The sequence below is a fragment of the Lutjanus erythropterus genome, chromosome 18 (genome assembly GCF_056507025.1).
Source record: "Lutjanus erythropterus isolate fLutEry1 chromosome 18, fLutEry1.hap2, whole genome shotgun sequence".
NCBI lineage: Eukaryota > Metazoa > Chordata > Actinopteri > Lutjaniformes > Lutjanidae > Lutjanus > Lutjanus erythropterus.
The window spans coordinates 25,246,643-25,269,213 of NC_139334.1; the positions used below are offsets into that span (position 1 = coordinate 25,246,643).

The 22,571-nt window shown below is 37.8% G+C and overlaps 1 protein-coding gene across 2 annotated transcripts in view; it reads right to left on the reverse strand.

Annotated features, from left to right (window-relative positions):
- The window catches only part of pacs2 (phosphofurin acidic cluster sorting protein 2), a 99,393-nt gene extending 81,462 nt beyond the window's left edge, over positions 1-17,931 (reverse strand). For both annotated transcript variants that reach the window (XM_084742075.1, XM_084742074.1), the window contains exon 1: positions 17,439-17,931. In XM_084742075.1, coding sequence (XP_084598201.1) covers positions 17,439-17,557 — 119 coding nt within the window. In that variant the 5' untranslated portion in view covers positions 17,558-17,931. The remainder of the gene's footprint in view (positions 1-17,438) is intronic.
- Positions 17,932-22,571: the final 4,640 nt, after the last annotated feature.

Genomic DNA, 22,571 nt, shown 5'->3' on the forward strand with positions numbered 1-22,571 from the left:
CAGTTACATCACTGGTGAGGCATACAATTTAATTTCAAGCAGAGACAATCATCCAGGAAAGAGCTCATGTTATTAATTTTATATACATTGATGTGACATTAAAGATTAAAGGGGCATTTCTGGAATGAGAGAGGTGGTGAATGACAGCAGCGCATGTTCACCTGATTCATTTTTCACCTCATCAGAGATGGAAAATACAAAACAAGTTAAAAAAAAGTCATAAAATGTAAATAAAAACAGAATGCAAAAACTTTTCAGCTTGTATTCAGTTGAAAACAGCACAAAGAAGAGTTCAAAATGACAAACTTTATTGTTTTTTGTAAATTCATTCTGAATTTGATCGAGCAACAAAAGACCACCTGTGTTGTGCTGAAAGTTACATACAGGTTTTGGAGAGACATGCTGCCATCCAGATGTCTTTTTCAGAGACGTCTCTGCTTATTTCATCAAGACAATGCCAAGACACATTCTGCACGTGTTCCATCAGTGTGGCTTCATAGTAAAAGAGTTCAGGTGCGACACTGACCTGCCTGCAGTCCAGACCCGTCTCTTATTGAAAATGTGTGGCGCATTATGAAGCACAAAATGCAACAACAGAGACCCCGGACTGTCGAGCACCTGAAGTCGTATATCGAGCAAGAACGAGAAAGAATTTCACTTTCAAAACTTCAAAAGTTAGTGTCCTCAGTTCACAAACACTTCTGAAAAGAAAAGCTGATGTATCACGGTGGTAAACATGATCCTGTCACAACTTTTTTGGAACATGTCGCAGACATCAAATTCAGAATGATATTTACAAAAACAAAGTTCAACTGTTTGAACACTGATTATCTTTGAATATAGGTTGAACAGTTTTTGAAAATCATTGCATTCTGTTTTTATTTATGTTTTACCAGAGATGAGAAGTAACTACGTACATTTTTTTATTGATTTCTCATGTATCTGTACTTTACTTGAGTATTTACTTTTCTGAAAACTTTTTACTTTTACTCCCTACAAATATTTGTATTTTCTACTCCTGACATTTTCAAAACAAGCAGGTTACTTTAGTTTTAATGCTCAACATCACGACTGATTTCAACCTAAATGGATGACACAATAACAAACAGAAAAGACAAATTCTTGGTGTATCCATCATGATGACATAAGATTAAAAAAAGATGTAACAAGACAAAAAATTAACATGGATGATAAAGACTACTACACTGAAAACTACATAAAAGACGTAACAAATTCAGAAACAACATAAAAGATGTAACAAGACATAACAAGGAAAAAATGTAACTTAGGTAACAAGACATAAAAGACGAAAGAGGCAACAAGACAAAAACGTAAAAAAAAAAATTTTAAATAAATAAATAAGAAGATAAAGATACAACAAGACAAAAATGACGTAAGACAAAGAATTAACAAGATGAAAAAGAATGAACGACAATAAAAACTATGTACAAGATGTTAACAAGAAAAAAGATGGAACAAAATAAAAAACATTAATTATGTAACAAGACAAAAAAAATCAATAATAAGACTTAACAACACCAAAAACTATATAAAAGACATTAACAAGACAAAAAAGATGAAATAGAGGCAACAAGAAAAAAGACATAACATGATGACAAACAACGTAACAAGACAAAAAAGACGTTACAAGACAAAACTAACAAGATGAAAAAGACTTTACAATATTAAAAACTACGTAAAAGATGTAACAAGTCAAAAAAGATGTAAAAAGACGAAACAGACCAGAGTTATCTTTGCACAGAAACAGTCAGCAGAGGGAAACTTTTTACTTTTATTCTTTGAGTACACTTCAGAGCCTAAAGTTTTTCACTTTAACTTGAGCAAAAAACGTTGAATCAGTGCTTCTACTTTCTTTTTAGTCTGTTTTTTTTTTTTCACAAGTATCTGTACTTCTACCTGAGTAAAGAACGTGTGTACTTCTGCCACCTCTGTGTTTCACACAGCGTCCCAACTTCTTCAGAATCGGGGTTCTAACATTAACTAAAGCTATAAAAAGAGTTTAAAGTGAGCAGAAGCAGAGTTCTCACTTTGTGTCGTTGGACTACAGAGAACATTTTATTCAGGGACGGACTGATGATTCAAAGGGGGACGCGGCAGCCGGCACATACAGCTCCAGAAATGTCACTTTACCTTTGGACTGCGCTAAAGCCTCCGCTGTGAGCGAGCCGCCTCGATATAATCTCATCTACATCTGGCACATAATAAAGTTTTGACAAATCTCCCTCTGCCTTTTCAGCCCGTTAACCTCGTTTTCCTGCATTACCTCGGAGAGAGCAGGAACATGTGACGAAGCAAACGGGTCCCAGCATGGCCTCCGTAATCACGCAGCTATTACAATAATTTGAGCAACGTTTGGAAATAAGGCCAACAATCAGAGAAAACCCAGTTTCACATGATGCCGCTCTTTAGAGATGAAATTCATCTATTAGCAGAAATGAGATTTGTGGATTTAGGTTATGAGGTGAACTATATTTATCATAACTAAAGTGTACATCTGTGGTTATGTCAGCGGTTATGCTGTTAATGGAAGTGGTGCATATGAGCGGAGCATAACAACTGTTCAAGACTGAATAAAAGTAGGCTGTTAAAGTTGACCACATTCAAGCTTTCTTGCAGAGCTTTCGACAGCATCTTATGGTCTTCTAGCATTTGATCATCAACTTTCACCATGAAGTCAGTGAGATGTGTTTAAAAGCTCTGGAAAAAGCTTGTAAATTAAGATTAAACAAAGATCATCTTGGGATATTCCAATTACCTGCTGGATGTTACCTGATTAACATGAGATAAATCCAACAGTTCCACCAGAATGTTCTGCATTTTCGCAGAAAAATTCATTCATTCTCAAGATTTACAAGATTTACAGAAAGTTACTGGCAAAATGTAACAGCAATGGAAATGGAAGTATGTTTTCATTAGCGTATCATCACCTGACAATGAGAATCGTTTGTATTTATTGTTTTGAGCGTTTTATATCTGCAGGTCCTCTTCCATGGAGGTCGCCCTTGTTGCGCCATCATTGCACGAGTGTAACAGAAAATATAAAGTATCTTCTACACGCTTTGAGGGGGAGAGTGAGATGAGGTGTTTGCAATCTGAAAGCTCACTCCTAGATGCCACTAAATCCTGTGGACTGGTCCTTTAAAACAGAGAAATGCAACAATCCTTCACATATGAGAAGCTGGAACTATGCAGAATGTTTGCTTGATAACCTTAAATCGGTTCTCAAAGTTGCCTGTTTGGCCTCTAATAAATAAAACAGGTAATGCTGATCCAAACATTAAGCTTTAAACCTCTATTCATTAATGTTTAGTCACTTCAGAGCACCGGAACAAGCTCTGTATAAAACACTGACATGTTAGGCTATTCATCACCTTGATTAGTGCTAATGCTATCAGTTCTCTGTTGGAGCCCTGTTTCATTTCCAGCTAACAGTTTAGCAAAAGCTAAAAAAAAAAAAGCTACAAAATGTTGTACATCATCATCTTTCATTTGGAGCTGTGTTTCTCTCCATCTGTCAAACATAAACTCTCCTTTTAGCTCTGTTTTTGGTCTCCACCAACTCATGAGGGACAAATCTGGCTCTTTAGCTGCTAAATGCTTTAGCTCTTTGCTAACTTTGTCTATCTGGCATTTGGAGGAACAGGAATGGAACAGCAAACACACTACAGCTTTTCATAACTTTTTCACTGAAAATAACAACAAATCCTGAAGGAAACAACACTGATGAGAGCAGTGGGAGTAAATCAAAACAATAAAGTAGTGAGCTGTGAAACCAAAACATTGAGCCGACAGATGCTAAAGCTCTCCTTAAAGCTGCAGAGAGCTGCACATTTCATGATGCACGTTTTCCCATTTTGAATAAGAAGGTTTTCATTAGTGCACCAGGGCATTTTGAAGGCTCTTGACACACTCAACCAACTGGAGCTCGCCGCAATTGAAAGGCTAAATACTGAAAATGAAACATGCACATGCATCTGTCAGTCCCTGTGGATACTGGTGGCAAACATCGAGGCATATTACTGAGCCATTTCTGCTGATGAATGAACCCTCGCTGTTTGATATCTCACTGGTAAGTTGTTCTTATCGTGTGTCAGGTTCAGCTGGATGCCATTTAGTCTGCTCCCCGTCACCCTGAGATTTATTTAGACTAAAAGACCCACTGAAGAGGACGCCGTGCCCTCGGACCGAACATTCACGGCGACATAAGAGGGAAGGCCAAGGTTGGTTTAGCTCTGCTGCATCAGAGCTGACATTTTCCTCCAAGAAGTGAGCATGCTGCTGAAATGAAAAAGAAAAATGTCATTCTCCACTTCATATCTCGAGTGGCACATGTGCCTGTCCCATTTTCCAATTAGCATGAATTTAATTAGGGGAGCGTATGCTAATAAAGCGTCGGCGCTGTAGATCCATGTAGAATATGTCACAGTAATACAGTTTTGGCTCCAGAGCCCAGAGGTATTTAACTCCTGTCTTTTATTTTTCATCTATTTTCACAACCTTTATTCTCACAAAGAAGATAAACTCTTTTTTAATGTTGCCGTAAATGAAGGGCTGAGAGGATTAATTTAAAAATGTATCCTGATAGAATTACTAATTACCTGTTAAAAGATGTAGTTCGTAGCCTGAGTATCATGATATTAAAGTAATGTAACTTGATTACTTTGCATTACTTTGGGATTACCTCAATACTAAACATGGTGAAATTGTTTCACCTAATATGTTTGTTGTTTGGTTTAACTGTGGGTACATTGTTTTTACCCACACACAATCCTGGTCACCAGAAGCTAGTAAGCAGTTAGCTAGCTAACTGGATTTCTGTATAGCGAATGTTAGCAATTGGACTGTGCAGCTAACGTGAGTAGTTCATCTCTGTAGCTAATGTTAGTGGTTTGTCTATGTAGCTAACATTTGAGGCTGGTCTGTGTAGCTAACGTTACCTATTGGTTTGTATAGCTAAAGTTAGCAGTTGTTCTGTGTAGCTAATGTTAGTGGTTGGTCTGTGCAGCTAATGTTAGCTATTGGTCTTTGTAGCTAACATTAGTGGTTTGCTCTTTGTAGCCAACATTACTAGTTGGTCTGTATATCTAATGTTAGTGGTTGATCTGTATAGCTAACATTACTGGTTGGTCTGTGTAGCTAATGTTAGCAGCTGTTCTGACCTGTAAATATTTCTTTAAATTAAATGTTAAGATCTTGGATGATGAAGGCAGAACTCTCACTGTTCCGTGATGTTCTTCCTCATTTCTGATTTAAAGACAAAATAATGTCAAAATTTCCTTTTTTAACTGTAACAGAATACAGTTACCTTTTTTGTAACCTAATTATGTAATCCTGTTACATGTAATCTGTTATTCCTCAAGCCTGTGTATATGCAACTGAATACATCCTTGACACCACAGACCCGGGTTAAAGCAGGCGGTTTAATCTGGTGTTTACGTCTCGACTTTATCAGCTGTATAACATCTGTCAGACGGCTTCAGGCCGTGACTTCTGCCTGGAGTCTCTGTCATGTCCTTGTCCCCTCTGGCAGCTCAAGTACACTGGCTAAATTCAATGTAAACATTTTGTGTCTGTCAGGTTTTTCAGTATTTCAGGTTTCTATGAACACAGACTGTCATAACGCAGTTTTTTTCATGTTCCTATATTCATTCTGGAGAAAGGCAGTGGATTAAAACAAGAGCTGAACAGATATTATCAAAACATGTTCCTCAAAATCAAATATTGTCTGTGGGGAAATAATACGAGAGCATAAAATGCAGCCAGTGAGGCATGACGTTCGTCAGGCACTGAGGCATGAGGAAAAATCAGCTGGAGGCAAAATTGATCAGCCTGCAGAGTCACACAAAGCATCTCAAATGTGTGTGTGTGTGTGTGTGTGTGTGTGTGTGTGTGTGTGTGTGTGTGTGTGTGTGTTTGTGAGGGTGTGTGTTTGTGAGGGTGTGTGAGGAGGAGGCGACTGCCCTTTCCCGTCCTGCCCCGTCTGTCCTCCAGGACGTGCTGCATCAGCAAGATGGAGGAGGCTGGATATCTTACATAAGGCCCTCTGACTTAACATTTCAAAGAATGTGGCGGGCGGCAGATTCACTTGACAAAGACTTCTGTATGGAAACAAGTGTGAAAGTCAATGGAAGTGTCAAAGTGAGAAACATGGGTCATGACTTGACATGACAGCAATGTTGGATGAGTTTCTTGATCAGTGGATATCCTTAGCAGTTTACTTGCTGCTAAATTAGCTAACCCTAACTGTTAGCTGCTATTAGCAGGTAAGGGCACCTGGCTCAGCAGCATCCTGCATGAAGGCCAGATTGAAATATCACAACGACTATTTGATAGATAAAAAATTTTTTAGCCAATGTTAGCAGTCGGTCTGTGAAGCTAGCACATAATGTTAGCAGGTTGTTCTGCATAGCTAACATCTGCATTTGGTCTGTGTAGCCAGTGTTAGCAGTTTGTCTCTGTAGCTAATGTAAGTGGTTTGTCTGTGCAGCTAACATTTGCAGTCAGTCTGTTTCTAGAGCATAGATCCCACTGGGGATTGGTGATCTCTTGACTTTTCCTGTTGCCTCTTCTGAGAAAAAAATAACTCAGGTAAGTATAAAAGTTAATAAAGCCATTCATGATTCATGTTGATTTGTTGAGCTGTAACAAATTTGGTCTTCCCTTAACTTTTATTCTAACACCTTTATTAGTTTTATTTTGTCCTATAAAACTAATGAAATTTAACCTCAACTATACTTTGTTTTTAGTGCAAATTGGCAAATGTTAGCATGCTGACACACTAAACTAAGATAGTAAGCATGGTGAACATTATACCTGCTAAACAAGTTAGCATGCTGTTGTTAGCACTGAGCTCAAAGCACCACTAAGGCTGGGTTGCATCAGCCAGGATTTCTAAACCTAATTAAATCACGTTCATATTTAAATTATGTTGCTCAATACTTAAAAACTACTTTAAAAATAAGAAAGATTGAATTTAAAATGCTCTTTAAACAAATTCTGAGATTAAAATGAATAATCTTCTATTATTTGGCCAAATTTCTCCATTAATTTGGCCAACAAATTTCTCTCAAGGGAGGAAAAATTAGGCTACAGCTAAATTAGCTACAACTTTTTAGCTAGAGAGCAAACAACAGAAGGTTTTTGTTCATTTTTGAGCTAGCTAGCGAACAATGTAAAATTTTGTTAACTTTTTGCAAACTAGCAAACAGTGTAACTTTTTAACTTTTCAGCTAGCTAGCCTACAGTACAACATTTTGTTAACTTCATAGCTTAGCTAGCAAACAATGGAACATTTAGCTTTTTAGCTAGATAGCAAACTGTAACGTTTTGTTAACTTTTTAGCTAGCTAGCAAAAAATGTAATGTGTTTTTTGTGCAATACACCTCAGCTTAATTTTAAATCTGGATTTACTCATTTTAAACCTAGTTTTGCTAAACTCTGATTAAAACTAACGTTAGATTAAATGTTAAATCTTTGATGGTGCAGCCCAGTGTTAGCGCAGCCTCACAGAGCTGCTGGTGTGTCTGGAAGTTTAGACAAGACGAAGGGTCTGCAAACATTGGTACAGAACAGGCACTGAGTGAAGGACAACAAGGACAAGGAGGGGAACATAAAACAATGAGAGGCTTTAACTGCCTCTCATTCATCCTACTCTAAATTCCCGCAGTGTGAGCATCCCAGGCAGCCAGGGGACAAAAGAGCAAGTGTCTCACTGCAGCTCAAAGCGACATCTCAGCACTCTCGACTCCAACAGGCCCAAATATGACAGCCTACTGGGTCCAGCTGCCACTCGAGGGCCCGTTCAATCCCGGCTCTGTCTCGGAGATTGGCCCCGTCTCGCGCAGCACTTAGCCTCACGCCTGTGGGCTGATGCACAGAAATGCAACTGATGCCCACTTCAGAAATACCAAGATGAAACACAGCCTTTTGCCCTCAGCTTTTAAGAGCACAGAGGCTTAGGTGGTAACATCGGCAGCGAGATTGATTTTACGCGCCGGATGGAGGGCTGAAGTGGCTCTTAGAAGACACGTCCATCTTTAGGAATAAGCGTGTAATTATTGGAACACACTCAACACCCTGAGTGATGAAAAGGCACACTTGGAGCTCATTCAGATGCCTCTCATGATCAGGTGAAAGCACATAAAAGTACATTTCACATTCAGAATGTCAGACACACACTTAAGCTGGCTGCTGAGGAGTTTAATGAGGACAATCCTCAGTTTACCTTTATGAGGGCTGAGAGGATTACTTTAAAAATGTATTCTGACATGATTACTAATTACCTGTTACAAAATCTAGATAGTACGCTAGTCCAAGTATCACAGTATAAAGTAATATAACTTGATTACTTTAAATTATTTTTAGTTAACCTTTAGTTGACCTCTAATGTTAATATATTGCTAATGTTAGCTGGTGGTCACTGTGGCTAAAGTTGGCGGCTGTCTGTCTAGCTAATGTTAGCAGTTGGTCTGTGTAGCTAAAGTTAGCAGTTGGTCTGTGTAGCTAAAGTTGACAGTTGTCTGTGTAGCTAACATTAGCAGTTGGTCTGTGAAGCTAACATTAGCTGGTGGTCACTGTGGCTAAAGTTGGCGGCTGTCTGTCTAGCTAATGTTAGCAGTTGGTCTGTGTAGCTAAAGTTGGCGGTTCGTCAGTTTAGCTAATATTAGCAGTTGGTCTGTGAAGAAAATGTTAGCAATTGGTCTGTGTGGTTTAAGTTTTTTGGTTAGTCTGTGTGAAGCTAAAGCTAATGTTTGGTTTTCTGTAGCTAAAAACAATTATTCTGCTTATAATTCCTGGTTTTCCTGACATGCAACTGTAATTTGATTACATCTTATTTTATTGTGACTGTAATGGAATAGTTAGCTTTTTTATCTATCTAATTACATAATCCTGTTACATGTAATCTGTTACTCCCCCAGCCTGCCCTTCATCTACATCATATCCAGACTTCACATTATGAGCAGCAGCAGATCCTCATAAACTCTCTGTGCCGCCTCATAAAAGGTGCAAGTAACAACATTTGCATTTCAGCAGCCCGTTCAGTCAGTGTGACATCTGGATGTCCAGACCACAGCCAATTATCATTCAGCCAACCTCTATGAGAGGTGATTAAGGCCCCTCCCTCACCTATGATGAGGTGATTATTAAGCATCTCAGCGTGGAGCGGCACGTGTCCTGAAGTGACTCTTGGAAACGTGAGATCAGTGCCGAGGCAGCACTTCTATAAGCCTCCCTGCCTAATAGCCTCGGGCTTCAGAGACCTCCGAGCCACAGCGAGCGGGGTTTATGGAGGCATGAAGAAATTACAGGATAAATTGATAAAATCAGTGGAAGAACACAGTCGAATGGCTCAAATTATAAACGCTTCATCGCCCCTCATCATGCACAGGAGTGTGACAGCAGTGATGAACCCATGAGAGGTGAACAGATTATCATGTAGCGTGGATCACATGTAAACTCTCATTTTGGCAACAAATCATATGGCTTCCTATTAGAATCAGAGCATTAAAGCCTAAACGTGGATCACGACAAAGATGAGAACATGTTACTATAGGCTGCTACTCTTTCATACTGGATGTCTTCCCATCTTATCATGTCAGTTACTCCACCCACCAGCTACTTTAGTCCTCCATATCTTGCAGCCTTTTAACACAGGAAGTGAAAGTAAAAACGTAACAAATATCAACCGACAAAGTCTTGCAAAATAGTTATTGATTCATGAACAGTGCGAGAAATCTGATCATGTTTTCTTTATTATCAGAGAGAAAATCAATATCACTCTATTATCTGCCAGTTAAATATGAGGCAAGAGGTGGCCAGCTTAGCTTAGCATGACTGGAAGCAGGGGGAAACAGCTAGCCTGCTAACTCTGTCAAGACTCTGTCTGACAAGATTACCCATAAATATCTGGTAGGATGAAATGATGAGGTGATGATATTTCATATCCAAAAGGTCAAAGGTCGACCTCACTGTGACATCATAACGTTCGGCTCTCCATCAGCCTTCTGTCCTCCTCTGTAAAAATAGGTCCCATAATTTCATTTGGAATTTCTTAAAAAATAGCCCACAAATTATCCCAAAATTTCATGGTTAATTATGTAATCAGCAAGTACCATTTTCATTTAATTGGTGGTAATTACAGAACAACATATTTGAAATTTCTCAGAATTTACATGCAGATTACACCCTGTGGCTAATATCTAAGAAAAGTTCAAATACATTACTTGGTATTTACCACCTATTTACCATGAAATCATGGGACCTGGAAGTTGAAGAGTTTTGGAGACATCTGTTGTAAAAATGTCTGCCTTCTCTTCAGTAAAATGGGACGAAATGTTACAGGATCAGAATCAGAAATACTTTATTGATCCCCGGGGGAAACCGTTACGTTACAGTTGTTCCCATCCAAGAACAGAGGTATATATAAGTATATCGAGAGTATAAGAACAAAAATAGAAATCATAAGTATGTAAAAATTATCTAAAAATATGTGCATCATACTACTATATACAGCAATGTAGAAAAAGTAGAAATATGAGGTGTTAAAATGAAAATAAACCACAAAATATACAACAATATATAAAACAGTGGTGCACATAAAAACAATAGTGATGCTGAAGAAGAGGCTGAAGGAATTATTATTTTTGCACAGTGTATTAAACAGTTGAATTACTGTGCAAATAACCATATAATTAGGTCAGTATTGCATGTATGAAAATATATATGAAATATAAATAATAATTAGCCTCTAATGAGTTGAATATATAAACGACTAAGTAGCTTCTGACTGTGATGAAATAAGTTCAGGTCAGTCGATTTACTCAGAGTGTCAGACACTGAGGGAGGAGATGTGCAGTTTCATGGCCACAGGTAAGACTGACTTCCTGTGTGCTCGGCTTATGGTGCTCAAAGTAACAAAAAAAGAAAAGAAAACATTTGAAAAACTAAACAGCAGTGTCTTTTTCCAGAAATCATGATGTGTTTTACTGAAGATACTCCACAGACTTTGTTGTGAGCAATTCTATGTAGAAGATAAAGTAGTTCCGGTAGATTCTGCGGCGGAAAGAAAGTAGTTCCTACAAGAAACTGCTCACAACAAAGTGGATTATCTTGAGTAACCAGGTCATGATTTCTGGATTTTCAAATGCAGTTTTTTTTGGTGCTTTGAGCTCCACATGCAGAGTGTCATTTAGTCCCGTTATGTTGGAGAAAAGGCAGACATTTCGACAGCTGATATCTCCAAAACTCTGCAACTCACAACAAAACTATCTAGATGGATAAACAGCAGCGCAGACCCGGAGAAAAATGTGTATTTTTGATTTGAATGAAAACATACTTATGAATATTATATTCCACTTCTGCCAATAAATCCCTGTAAATCTTGAAATCACTGGGCCTCCAACTACCTGCACCTCTACAGCTCATAAATTTATATCTACTCCATCCAAAAACCAAAATCTAAAAACAGGAAGTTTCAGTTTTATGCAGAGTCACGTGCCAGACTTTGTCTTCCCCTCCAGCTCTATTTGCAAACTGTCTCCTGCTTCCAGTTTCATTTCTAAAAACAAATATAAAGGCAGTATCGATCTTTTCATTTAGCTCTTGGCAGGGAAGCAAATGTATTTCCCCAAAATGACTAACTAGGCTGCACCTGACACACAATACAGCCACCTAATTAAATATGACTCAGGTTAAATGTTTACAGGTTTTTTTTCAACATGTTTCATCACAAAATAAAGAATCAGCACATTGAGGATGATGTGGTTTTGATGAGTATACATTTGGCTGCGTACGACCGTGTAATTCATGAATCATAAAACGGACTTTAGACTAAATTAAACGTGTGAAAACACTGACTGTGCACAACCTTCAAGAGGTTTTTTTTGCTGGAAACTGCAAAAACATTCTCCCATGTGTCTCCTCTAGTCTGATTCCCTCTTATTTTATTTACTATTTTGATTAAAAAATATAAATAAAATATTTAAAAGGTGCCCTGTGGAGTTTTCTTGTAGAGAAATAAATGGTACGCCTTCGTTCAGTGTTACGGTTTTTTGCACTTGTTGTTTTGTTCCTTCAGGGCCACAAACACGTTGACAGCATTCTGCAAAGCAACAGTTTCAATCCTGTGTTGTTAAAATCCAAAACTGAAATCTACTCGATTAAAAAAAAAAAGAGCTCCATGTTGCTAAAAGAGGTCAGACACTCTTCTTCAAGAAGCTGTTAAATGAAGGAACACGTTGACCTCTGAAGACGGACAGCAGTCGGTTTGTTTAGCCGCCTCGAGACGCCGATGTCGCCGAATGAGACAGCTGATTTGACGTCTGGTTAACAAGCGGAGCTCCTCCTGTCCAAACTCTGACAGACGGCGGTCAATAGAGAGCTGCGGCCATCTTGATTGACAGTTTACTTCACTAAAGAGGCGAGGTGACTCTGCAGCTCGCTGCGCAGCGAACTATCAGATTAAACAAGGTAAATCTTTACAGCCGAGCAGCTTCGTGTGACGACCCGCACGGTGTGCGGTGTCACGGGGGGATTGAACCTGCGACTGTTTTAGTTAAAGAAACCTTTTCATCTTCTTGTCCACTCTGCTGAATAACATCACAGCTACGATGCTATTCCTGGAAATGAATTAGTCTTATTTCAGCTAAAAGCCATGCAATGTAATACCCACTGAAGGTATTAACGTAAGAGGATAGAGGGAGGCTGAGGAGAGACAGTCATCAGTTGGAAATAAAATAAATAAATAAATAAATAAATAAATAAATAAAACCACATATATGCTCCCTCAACTCCAACATTAATTACAGTCTGTCCTCCACAGGCTGACGGCTGCTGAGAAAAGTCTGACAGCAGGTTTTAGTCCAGAGGAGTTTACAGTAAAAGAAAGTATTTGGTAAAGTGATATCTTCAGCTGAATATTTATCAAAAAAAAGCTTTGATCGCATCTCCAGAAACAAAAACAAAACTGAGGGCAGATCTCTGCAAAGCTTTACATAATGGTGAAGCACCTAGCGGAGATTTGCAAAGTTTTGAATAAAGTTTTTTTTTTTGTTTGTTTGTTTGTTTAGTATTGTTTCTGTTTTCTCTGAGATGCACAGAATAGTGTAATGGTGCTATGGCGTCCTGAGTTCACCCAACTGTATGAGCTTAAGTAAACAATGAACAATAAATGTGACAATAAGTTCAAACTTCTCAACTTCTCATTTAAATGCAATGTGATGCAATAAAAAATGCAATAAAAACAGATAGATAGATAGATAGATAGATAGATAGATAGATAGATAGATAGATAGATAGATAGATAGACTGAGGAAGCTACAGTGACTGATCAAATTTGAGGAAATGCTGCAGTGACTGGACAAAATTGCGAGGCTGTGCAGAATTCAAAGGGTCTGGTTGAATTTGTGTCAAATGTTGAAATTAACTTCTTGTAGGGACTGAATATATTTCGAAGATTAAAAGCAACCTGCCAGCTTTAAAATACAACAGATGCAGAAATCTATATCTTTAGTGAAACTCACAAAAGACAAAATTCTGAATTGTTTTCCACTTGATGTTGCCTGTTCAAAGGCCAATGTCTTCATGTCGCGATGGACGTTGTGGCTATTCAGATGGTTGATGTTTTGGCATTTAGCAAAAACTGAATTTAATACCAACAAGTAAATTTCATAAAACCAAGTTTCACGAAAAGCTCTTCAAAATTAAGCAAGTTGCAGTCGACTTTGTCATGAAGTCTGCAGCTCTCATTTGTTTATCAGCTGACCTTGAACGCACCAATATGGCGACAAGCCTAGTAGCAGAGATGGTGGTGAAGCTGCCCCAACATGGATCCATTCATCTCATATCATGCATTACTTTACAAAACATATCAGGTATGGAATTAATCTGCAGATACTCCGGCTCAAGATGGGACCAAACCTTTCTATGGACGGACAAAATGGGCAAAACGTGGCCTGCAACAGACGAGGCAAACCTTGTTTTTAGCCTAACATCAGGCACAACTTATCACATGTTCTTTCCCTGGCATAAGTGTAATAATCACGCATAATAATAAAACTGGCCTGGTGTTTTTTCCAGCGAGGTGTTGGCTACGTTTGTACCGCTAAGAATGAGAAGAACATCACATGTAGCTGTTTTCTTAATTAATCGATTATGTGTTTGGTTCATAAAACATGAGAAAATTGTGAAAAATGTCCATCGCAAGTTCTCAGAGCTCAGGATGACGTTTGTCTGACCAAGAGTCCAAAAAATATTCCATTTCATATACAGACATACAAGAAGACAAGCTGTAAACTGAAAATGTTTCACATCATCAAATTAGTTGCTGATTCATTTTCTGTCAGCTGACTACTTCAGCCAGTGGAGTTCAGTGAACACACCACGACTGTTGACATGTGTTAGGTATGAGTGTGGCCTTCACTTGTCTTCAGGGGAATCCCAGGTGCTTTTGATTTTGACATGCAGGTAAGTTCAGAGGTTTTATTTTATCCCTAAATCTGTGTAAACAATTTTTTTTGCATTTTGCTATTTGAGGTAAAGAATGAACTTCCATACTTGAATTTTACTCCTAAAACTGCAAATGATAAGATGAAAAACAGAAAGTTAATCAGCGACTATTTTGATAATTGATTAATTATTTAAGCCAGGGGTTGGGATTTTCTGACAATCATACATTAATACAATATCAAATTACACAAAAAGTTATGAATGCTGCTGAATTGCTTCTCTTTTCTGTTTTATATCTGTATAAAACTGAATATCAGGGATTTTTGAGCGTTGGTCTGATAAAACAACTAGTCTGAAGATGTTATTGACCTCTGAGAAACTATGATGAGGATTAAAAGCTTCACTAAATTAATCAATAATGAAAGGAATCCATAGCTGCAGCTCTACTGGGGAAATCATAACAGTGTCTGAGCTCACATGTTAACAAATCCATCTCACTGACACTGATAAAGATCCAGAAGAAGCGAAGTGGACCGCATAGTTTTTTATCGCCGTTTTCCAAAATGAGTTTGCTGCAACATTTAAGCCTCCTCTGGATCTTCTTCCCTCGTCCCACCTGTAAACTCTGAGCCATCGATGTCCGTCAAAACAATAATGATAGTTTACAAAATTATAATGTAAATAAATTATGATGTATACATGCATACCAATGCATATAAAGAAAGAGAAAAAATAATGAATAAATGAGAATAATAAACACCTTTCTAAAGCAGTAAGATGCTTTGGTTGTGTTTGACAAACGTTAACCAACTTATTTTACCTCTGTATCAGGAACAACAATAGAGATATCTGGGTTTAAAGGGATTTCTTTGAGGATGACGTTGTTGAAATTGTTCTAATAATAGAAACCTGAAACTGAGCAGTAAATCAGAATTTGGCAGCAGGGGCTTGAACGCAGCCTCTGAGTCTCTGGGGGGTCGCTGGAGCCAAATGGTCTCGGTGGTGCAGCCTGGCACAGGGATCTGGCACAGAGCTGGTTTTGTGTCCTGACAGCCAGGCGGATCATTATGAGCAACACAAAGTCTACCTGCAGAGGGAACACCTTCACAACTGATTTAACCACAGGCGGCAAAACGCCCACAGTGCCGATACAGAGTAGAAACAGAAGTAAAGATACTTATAAAACAGACTCTGGTAAGAGTAGAAGCACCGATTCAACTTCTTTACTGAAGTGACAGTGAAAAAGTACAGCAGCTGAAATGTTTTTGAATTATAAAAGTAAAAACTGTTTTGTCTTGTTACGTCGTTTTTGTCAACTTGCTTCTTTTAATTTGTTTTTATCTTGTTTCATCATTTTCATCTTGTTTCTGTGTTTTACGCCGTTTTCATCTCACGTCTTTTACGTTGTTTTTTGTTACATCTTTTATGTCGTTACCCTGCCACGTCTTTTTTGTTGTTTTCATATCGTATTTCATCTTGTTACATCATTTTCGTCTTGGTACGTCTTTACTTCGTTTTTGTATTCTTACGTTGCTTTCATCTTGTTACATCTATCATGTTTCTGTCGTTACGCCTTTTATGTAATTTTTGTCCTGTTACGTCATTTTCACCTTGTTACATGTTTTTCATTGTTTTTCTCTTGTTATATCCTTCATGTCATTTTTGTCGTGTTGCGACTCTTATGTAGTTTTTGTCTTCTTACGTCATTTTCTTCTTGTTACATCTTTTGTTTTGTCTTGTTATGTCATCTTACATCGTTTTTGTCTTGTTACATCTTTTGTTTTGTCGTTACGTCTTCTTACGTTGTTTTTGTCTTGTTACATCTTTTGTGTCATTTTCATCCTGTTTCATCATTTTTTTCTTGTCGAGTTTAACGCGTCATTTTTGTTTTGTTATACTGCTTTTGTCTTGTTACGTGTTCTCATATCGTTTTCATCTTGTTGCATCTTTCATGTTGTTTCTGTCCTGTTACGTCGTCTTTGTCTTGTCATGACTTTTACATTGTTTTTGTTTTGTTACATCATTTTTGTTGTTAAATCTGTCATGTCATTTCTGTCCTGTTACATCGTTTTTGTCTTGTTACGTCTTTTAGGCCATTTTTGTCCTGTTACAGTGTTTTTTTCTTGTCAAGTCTTTTGCCCCGTTTTTGTTTCGTTACACTGTTTTTGTCTTGTGACGTCTTCTCAGATGGTTATCATCTTGTTACATCTTTCATGTCGTTGCTGTTCTGTTACCTCTGTACATTTTTGTCTTGTCACGACTTGTTACATCCTTTATGTTATTTTTGTCCTGTTATGTCTTTTTTTTCTCCTCACATCTTTTGCGTCAGTTTTGTTTTGTTCCATCTGTCACGCATGATATACACAAATGGAAACACTAAAGAATCTTTTCTTTTCTGTGTTATTGTCTCGTCCATATAGTTTAAAATCAGTCGTGATGTTGGGAAGGCGGCCTGCAATGATGTAAAATAAAAATAATCATAATAGAAAGTACAGATATTTGCATTAAAATGTAGGGAGTAAGAGTAAAAATAAAATACTCAAGTAAAGTACAGACACCTGGTTACTCTACTTTAGCACAGTAACAGTGAGTATTTGTACTTAGTTACTTCCCACCTCTGCAGGACACACACCTTCATAGCCTGATTTAACCCTGAACAGAAGCTGGAACTGGACTATTTGTTTATGAGCTGGTGGCTTCCTGCCAACTGGTGCTCACCGACCAGAAGCCACAGTAGTTCACCCTCATATATATTTTTTTTAATTTATCAAAACAATGCAGATGTGTGATGAGCAGGGTGTCCCGCTGCAGGGGCCTGCATGGGCATCCTGTTGGCATCATGATACAGCTAGCTGCTGGTTAAGCCTCTGTAACGTTAGCTCTCTGATAAATGACAGCCTGCTCCGCACGGCTGGTGCATTTAAAGTTTAAAAGGACACACAGACAGACAGCGTGCAGCAGCGGGGTCTCACCTCGGGATGCAGTTCGGGGAGGATCCGTCTATCTCCCAGGTTGCGAACAGGTTCATGGGCACCGGGCGGTTGAGAGCCCCGCTCCCGGGGAAACTCAGCCGGCCACTTCGCTCCGCCATGGTCCTGCTCCCGGGCTGCGGGTGGGACTGTCCGACACCGAGCTGGAGGTTTGTAAACAGCAGAGGGTCCTCTCTCTCTTTCTCTGTGTGTGTGTGTCTATGTGTGTGTGTGTGTGTGTCCCCGTGAAGTCCAGCCGTGACTCGCTCACGTTAGTGCGACGCGGACGGCGGAGGACGAGCTCATTTCTCCGTCCTGGCTGATCCTGGCAGGTCGGTGTGGTCCGGGTTTCTGTGCCGCGGAGGATCTGCAGTGGAGGCAGCGCAGAGTGAGCGGAGCGACCGACCGCGGAGCTTGTTGTGCCTACCACGCTGCTCCGAGGGTATGAGGAGTGATCAGTGCCACACACAGGAGGCGAGGAGGACCAGCAGGAGGAGTCAGTCTATGTTGTTCCAATCTTTATGTCACAAACTAACCCACTTTTAATTAACAATTCATTCATTTGTATTATTATGCTAATTTTTAAACATAACTACCTATGGCTAGGAAATACAACAATTGTATGGTGGCTCAAAGTATTTCAACTATTTATTATTTTTTAACTATTTATTAAACAGTCTTGAAAGGATGGTTCACCCAAAATTAAAATTCACTCATTATTTACTCTACAGGTTTAGCTGGCCCTCCAACACTGGGTGATATTTTGAACAACCCATGAAATGCCAATTTTTATGAATTTATGAATACATGTCAATATTTACTATGGAGGAGAATCTGACCCGGTGGCAGAAATTAGGAGCTGGGGTGTCACAGGAAAACAGTGCTGCAGACTCTCCTAAACAATGGAAGTGAATGGTGACCAGTTAAAGCCCCGACATGTCAAGTTGACTTGAAAGACGTCATTTTAATGCTTTTAGCTTGAATCTTCACTGTTGTTCTTTAGGAGACTTGGATTACACCAGACGAGCAGTATGGAGGCATTTTATGTTTTTATTTATTTTTTTCCCATTGAAAACTGGTCACCATTCACTTCCATTGTTTGGGAGATTCTGCAACACTATTTTTCCGTGAAACTTTAGCGTTTTGTGTTTTGTGGACTAAAAAGCTAAATCCTAAAATCTATATAATCAGATTTAGAATCAGAGATACTTTATTGATCACCAGGGAATAAATTGTTACAGATGCTCCTCTCAAGAAAAGAAAATAAATAGAAAAAAATATATGTACAGTTTACCAAATACACACAGAGACAAAATGGCAAAACAGATAATAAAACAGAATATATACAGTAAAGGTACGTGCTTTCTTTTCCCATACAATATACTGTTATTATACATAAATACTGAAATAGAACAGAAGTAGATATATAGGATAAGAAACAGGAAATATTAGAATTGTGTACACATAAATTTATACTCCTGATTTCATGTAATTTTCCATTTTTATTAAGTAATTAATTAATTGTTCATTTTATAAATTCCTTTATTTACTTTTCACCTGTTGGGAGCAATGCATGTATGGTCCATCCCTGCACTCCAGTATCCCCTTCATTTGTATAATGATGCAAAAATGCATAAAGAAATGTAAAAAGAAAATAGAATATGTATTGGGAAACAACCCAAACAGTATTAAAATTATCTCAGATTATCATAAATCATCCTACCTGCTGAACCAAATAAAAACTGTGTGAAAACCAGGCAACACCGGTGCAAATGTGTCAGAAAAAAGATCCTGTCATGACAACATTTTGTCATTATTATAGGAAATTGATTAATTTAGTGGTTCCTAAACTTTTCTGGCCCCTTCAGGAGCTGTAAAAGTTATTATCTGTCATTAACAATAACCAGGAAAGCCACAATTAAAGGAAGGATTTAAGTTAAATTTTAATGAAATAAAGGTTAGTATGATGGCATCAGCAAACTCCTGTTTATTTATTTTCCCTACATAAATGTTCATTCAGTCTGTATTTCTCCCCTCAGTCCTCTTCTGCTGGCTGATCTCTGGCACTAATCACCCCTCATATATTCCTCCCAAAGATAAACGTCATTGAAGAATCTCTCCGCTGCATTTTACCGACTGTTGGCAGGTGCAGCCGGTGCAGGTCTGCTGGGCGGGTCCGTGGACACCAGCAGCGTCGACAGATCGATTCCCAAAGTGTCACATAAAGAACACGGACACGCAGGAGCTCAGCTGCAGACTGAACCTCCTCCACATGTCACAGCGCTGCTCCTACAAAATAAAACTCTCACAGAGAGACAGAAGTGCAGGAGACTCGCTGTCCTTATTATGCAAACTGGTGTCGATTTTCATCATCCAGTTTAATTCAATGTTATGTCACCTGGATTTACTGTGATTGTCATTTATGGAGGATCAAAACTACAAAAATAAAAAAAGAAATTAATAAATGACTCAATAAATACTTTTATATGTCCATAAATGCAACTAAAATTATATTTAAAATAAATGTAGGCATTAAATTATTTATGAAATGTGACAGACATTGATATTTATGTTTAATTTTCCATTTTCTTAATTATTTTATGTATTTATTTATGACCATCATTTGCATAATGATGCAAATATGTAGAAAGAAATGAAAAAAAGAAAACAAAAGAAAGAAAGAAAAGGAAAATTCATAATAAATAAGTTGGGGGGAAATAAATGGGAGGGGGCAAGTGTAAGAGGGCAACAATACAAAAACAAATACACAAATAAATACATAACGAAATAAACTTTAAAATAAATAAATAAATTAATTAATTAAAGAGAAGACTAAGTGGGAAAATAAATAAATAGGAGCATTAATATTAAATAAAAACAGAAATATCAATTTATGTCACATTTTATAAAGTAATCAATGCCTACACTTATTTCTGCTGTAATTCTTGTACACTTAATAGCATATTAATTTATTTATTGAGTCAATTATTTAATTATTCATTTATGATATTGGCAGTTTTGGTTCCCGGCAGTAATTATGGGACAATATTTCATATATTTTCACCTTTACCCGCCCTGCTGATGTACATTTGAGCATATCACCAACCAAACCAGAGACATAATTGTATAAATATGAATGACAAAATGCATATTAATAATAATATAATAATGAATATTGATCATCTATAATCACTCTGCTTTCTCTCTAATATTCATCTGGTTTGATGACATCTTCCTATGAACAGGTACTGCCACCGTGTGGTTGCAGCTGAACATGCTGGATGAACTCAATGACCCTTTTGTTCTCTTGTAAAAAAAAAAAAAAATCTTAAAAAAAATTAAACATCTTGTGTTTTCCTTCACATGTTTAACTTTTTGTTTTTACAGAGGAGTAACCATGCAGGTCTGGTCATTCAGGGGACCTGGTCACTTTAAGGATTAGTGCGTGTTAGAGAGGATAAGCTGTTATCATATTAATCCATGGATAGCTTATCTATAAGTATTGTTTTATCAATGGCCACTCCTCTTGTGCTATTTATAGCCGTCACCTCTGGAGTGAATGGAAAAATATACAACCTTAATGTTTCCTTTATGACACTGTGAGACCTATAAAAAATATCAGACTCCTCTGAGATCAGTTCATGTTCACTTTACAGTCCAAACACGTTTATAAAGGGTCCTGATTTATTTTCCACTGCAGGCTGAGTTTTACTTTCTGATACCAACTTTCCCAAAATATCAAAGTCCTCTCATCAGACACACACCACACAGATCATCCACCAGCGCAGGATATTAAACTTGTGCATCATCTCAACACATCAGGTATAATAATTCATTTTCTTTTCATATCCTGCCTCAACTTGTTTTATATTCTGGTCAACAACCATAGTTCGGATGTGATGGGTGGTCGACAGCTTATATTTTAAAATAGTTTGAGTTCTTTGCACCCTGCTTTTTTTATAGACGGTCTTTTAATCAGCTTGGCATCTGCAGAATGCATAATATACTCAATCAGACTTTAAATTTAATATGCAACTAGAACAGGTCACTCAGTGCACATCTCTGCCAGGTAACCTGAAAACAATGTTTGGATTTGTAATCACCAACATTTTGATTAGTAACTGTAATTTAATTATACATATTTTCTCAGTAAATGCACTTTGTCATGTCATAATTAGTGTATTAATTCTTGTGGCTAAAAATGTGACCTCTGACCAGTAAAATCAAAGCGAGTCATCTTTGAGTCTAAGCTGTGTTCACACTGAAAATCTTAGTGTTGAATTCTGATTTGTTGCTCAGATCTGACTTTTGTTTGGCTGTTCACTTTATTTTTTAAAATGTGGCCAAGTGAACTTGTCGCAGCACGCTGTCTTATTAAAGTAAGCATGGAGGTTGAGCGTTTATAGTTTCATGGTCATGTTGCGAAGAATCAGATGTGAATCTGATTTAGAACCACTTATGAAAGTAAATCAGATTCCATGTTATTTAAAAAACAGATGAGTCATATATGATCTTAAAAAAAATTAGCAGATTTTCTTTATTTTCCACAAATCATTCACTTTCACTTAAATTAATTTACTCAATCGTTAAAAAAAAAGAACTTTTTGGGGGGTTTCTAACACTCAGTTTTAAGTTTATCTAAAGAAGAAAAGTAAATTATCTCCAAAAAGTTGCCTTCTCAGCTTTTACAGACCCATGATAAATGAAAATTAAAAATAAACAATCTTTATTCATTTCCATATAATTTTTTGCCAAAGTCACAGAGAGCCACTGGAGAGGGGCTGAAGAGCTCCAGACCCCTGCTTTATACAATCATGTCAGTTTTCAATGCAGTGCGTCCTGAGGGGTCAAAGGTCACAGCCATTCAATGTTGGTTTTCAGCCTGATGTTGTTGATTATATATGGTCAAATCCAGGAATTTCTGCTGTATTGTGTTGAGAAACATTCTTAAGCTCTTGGATTATTTGCCCACAAAGTTTTTCACCAAGTGGTGAACCTCATCTTTCTCGTGGACGACTGATACTTTCAAGGATGCCCCTTTAACACCCAATCAACCTGTTGAAAACTCCAAACAGGTGTTTTTTGAACATTCAACACCTTTCCCAGTCTTTTGCTGCCCCTGTCCCAACTTTAGAT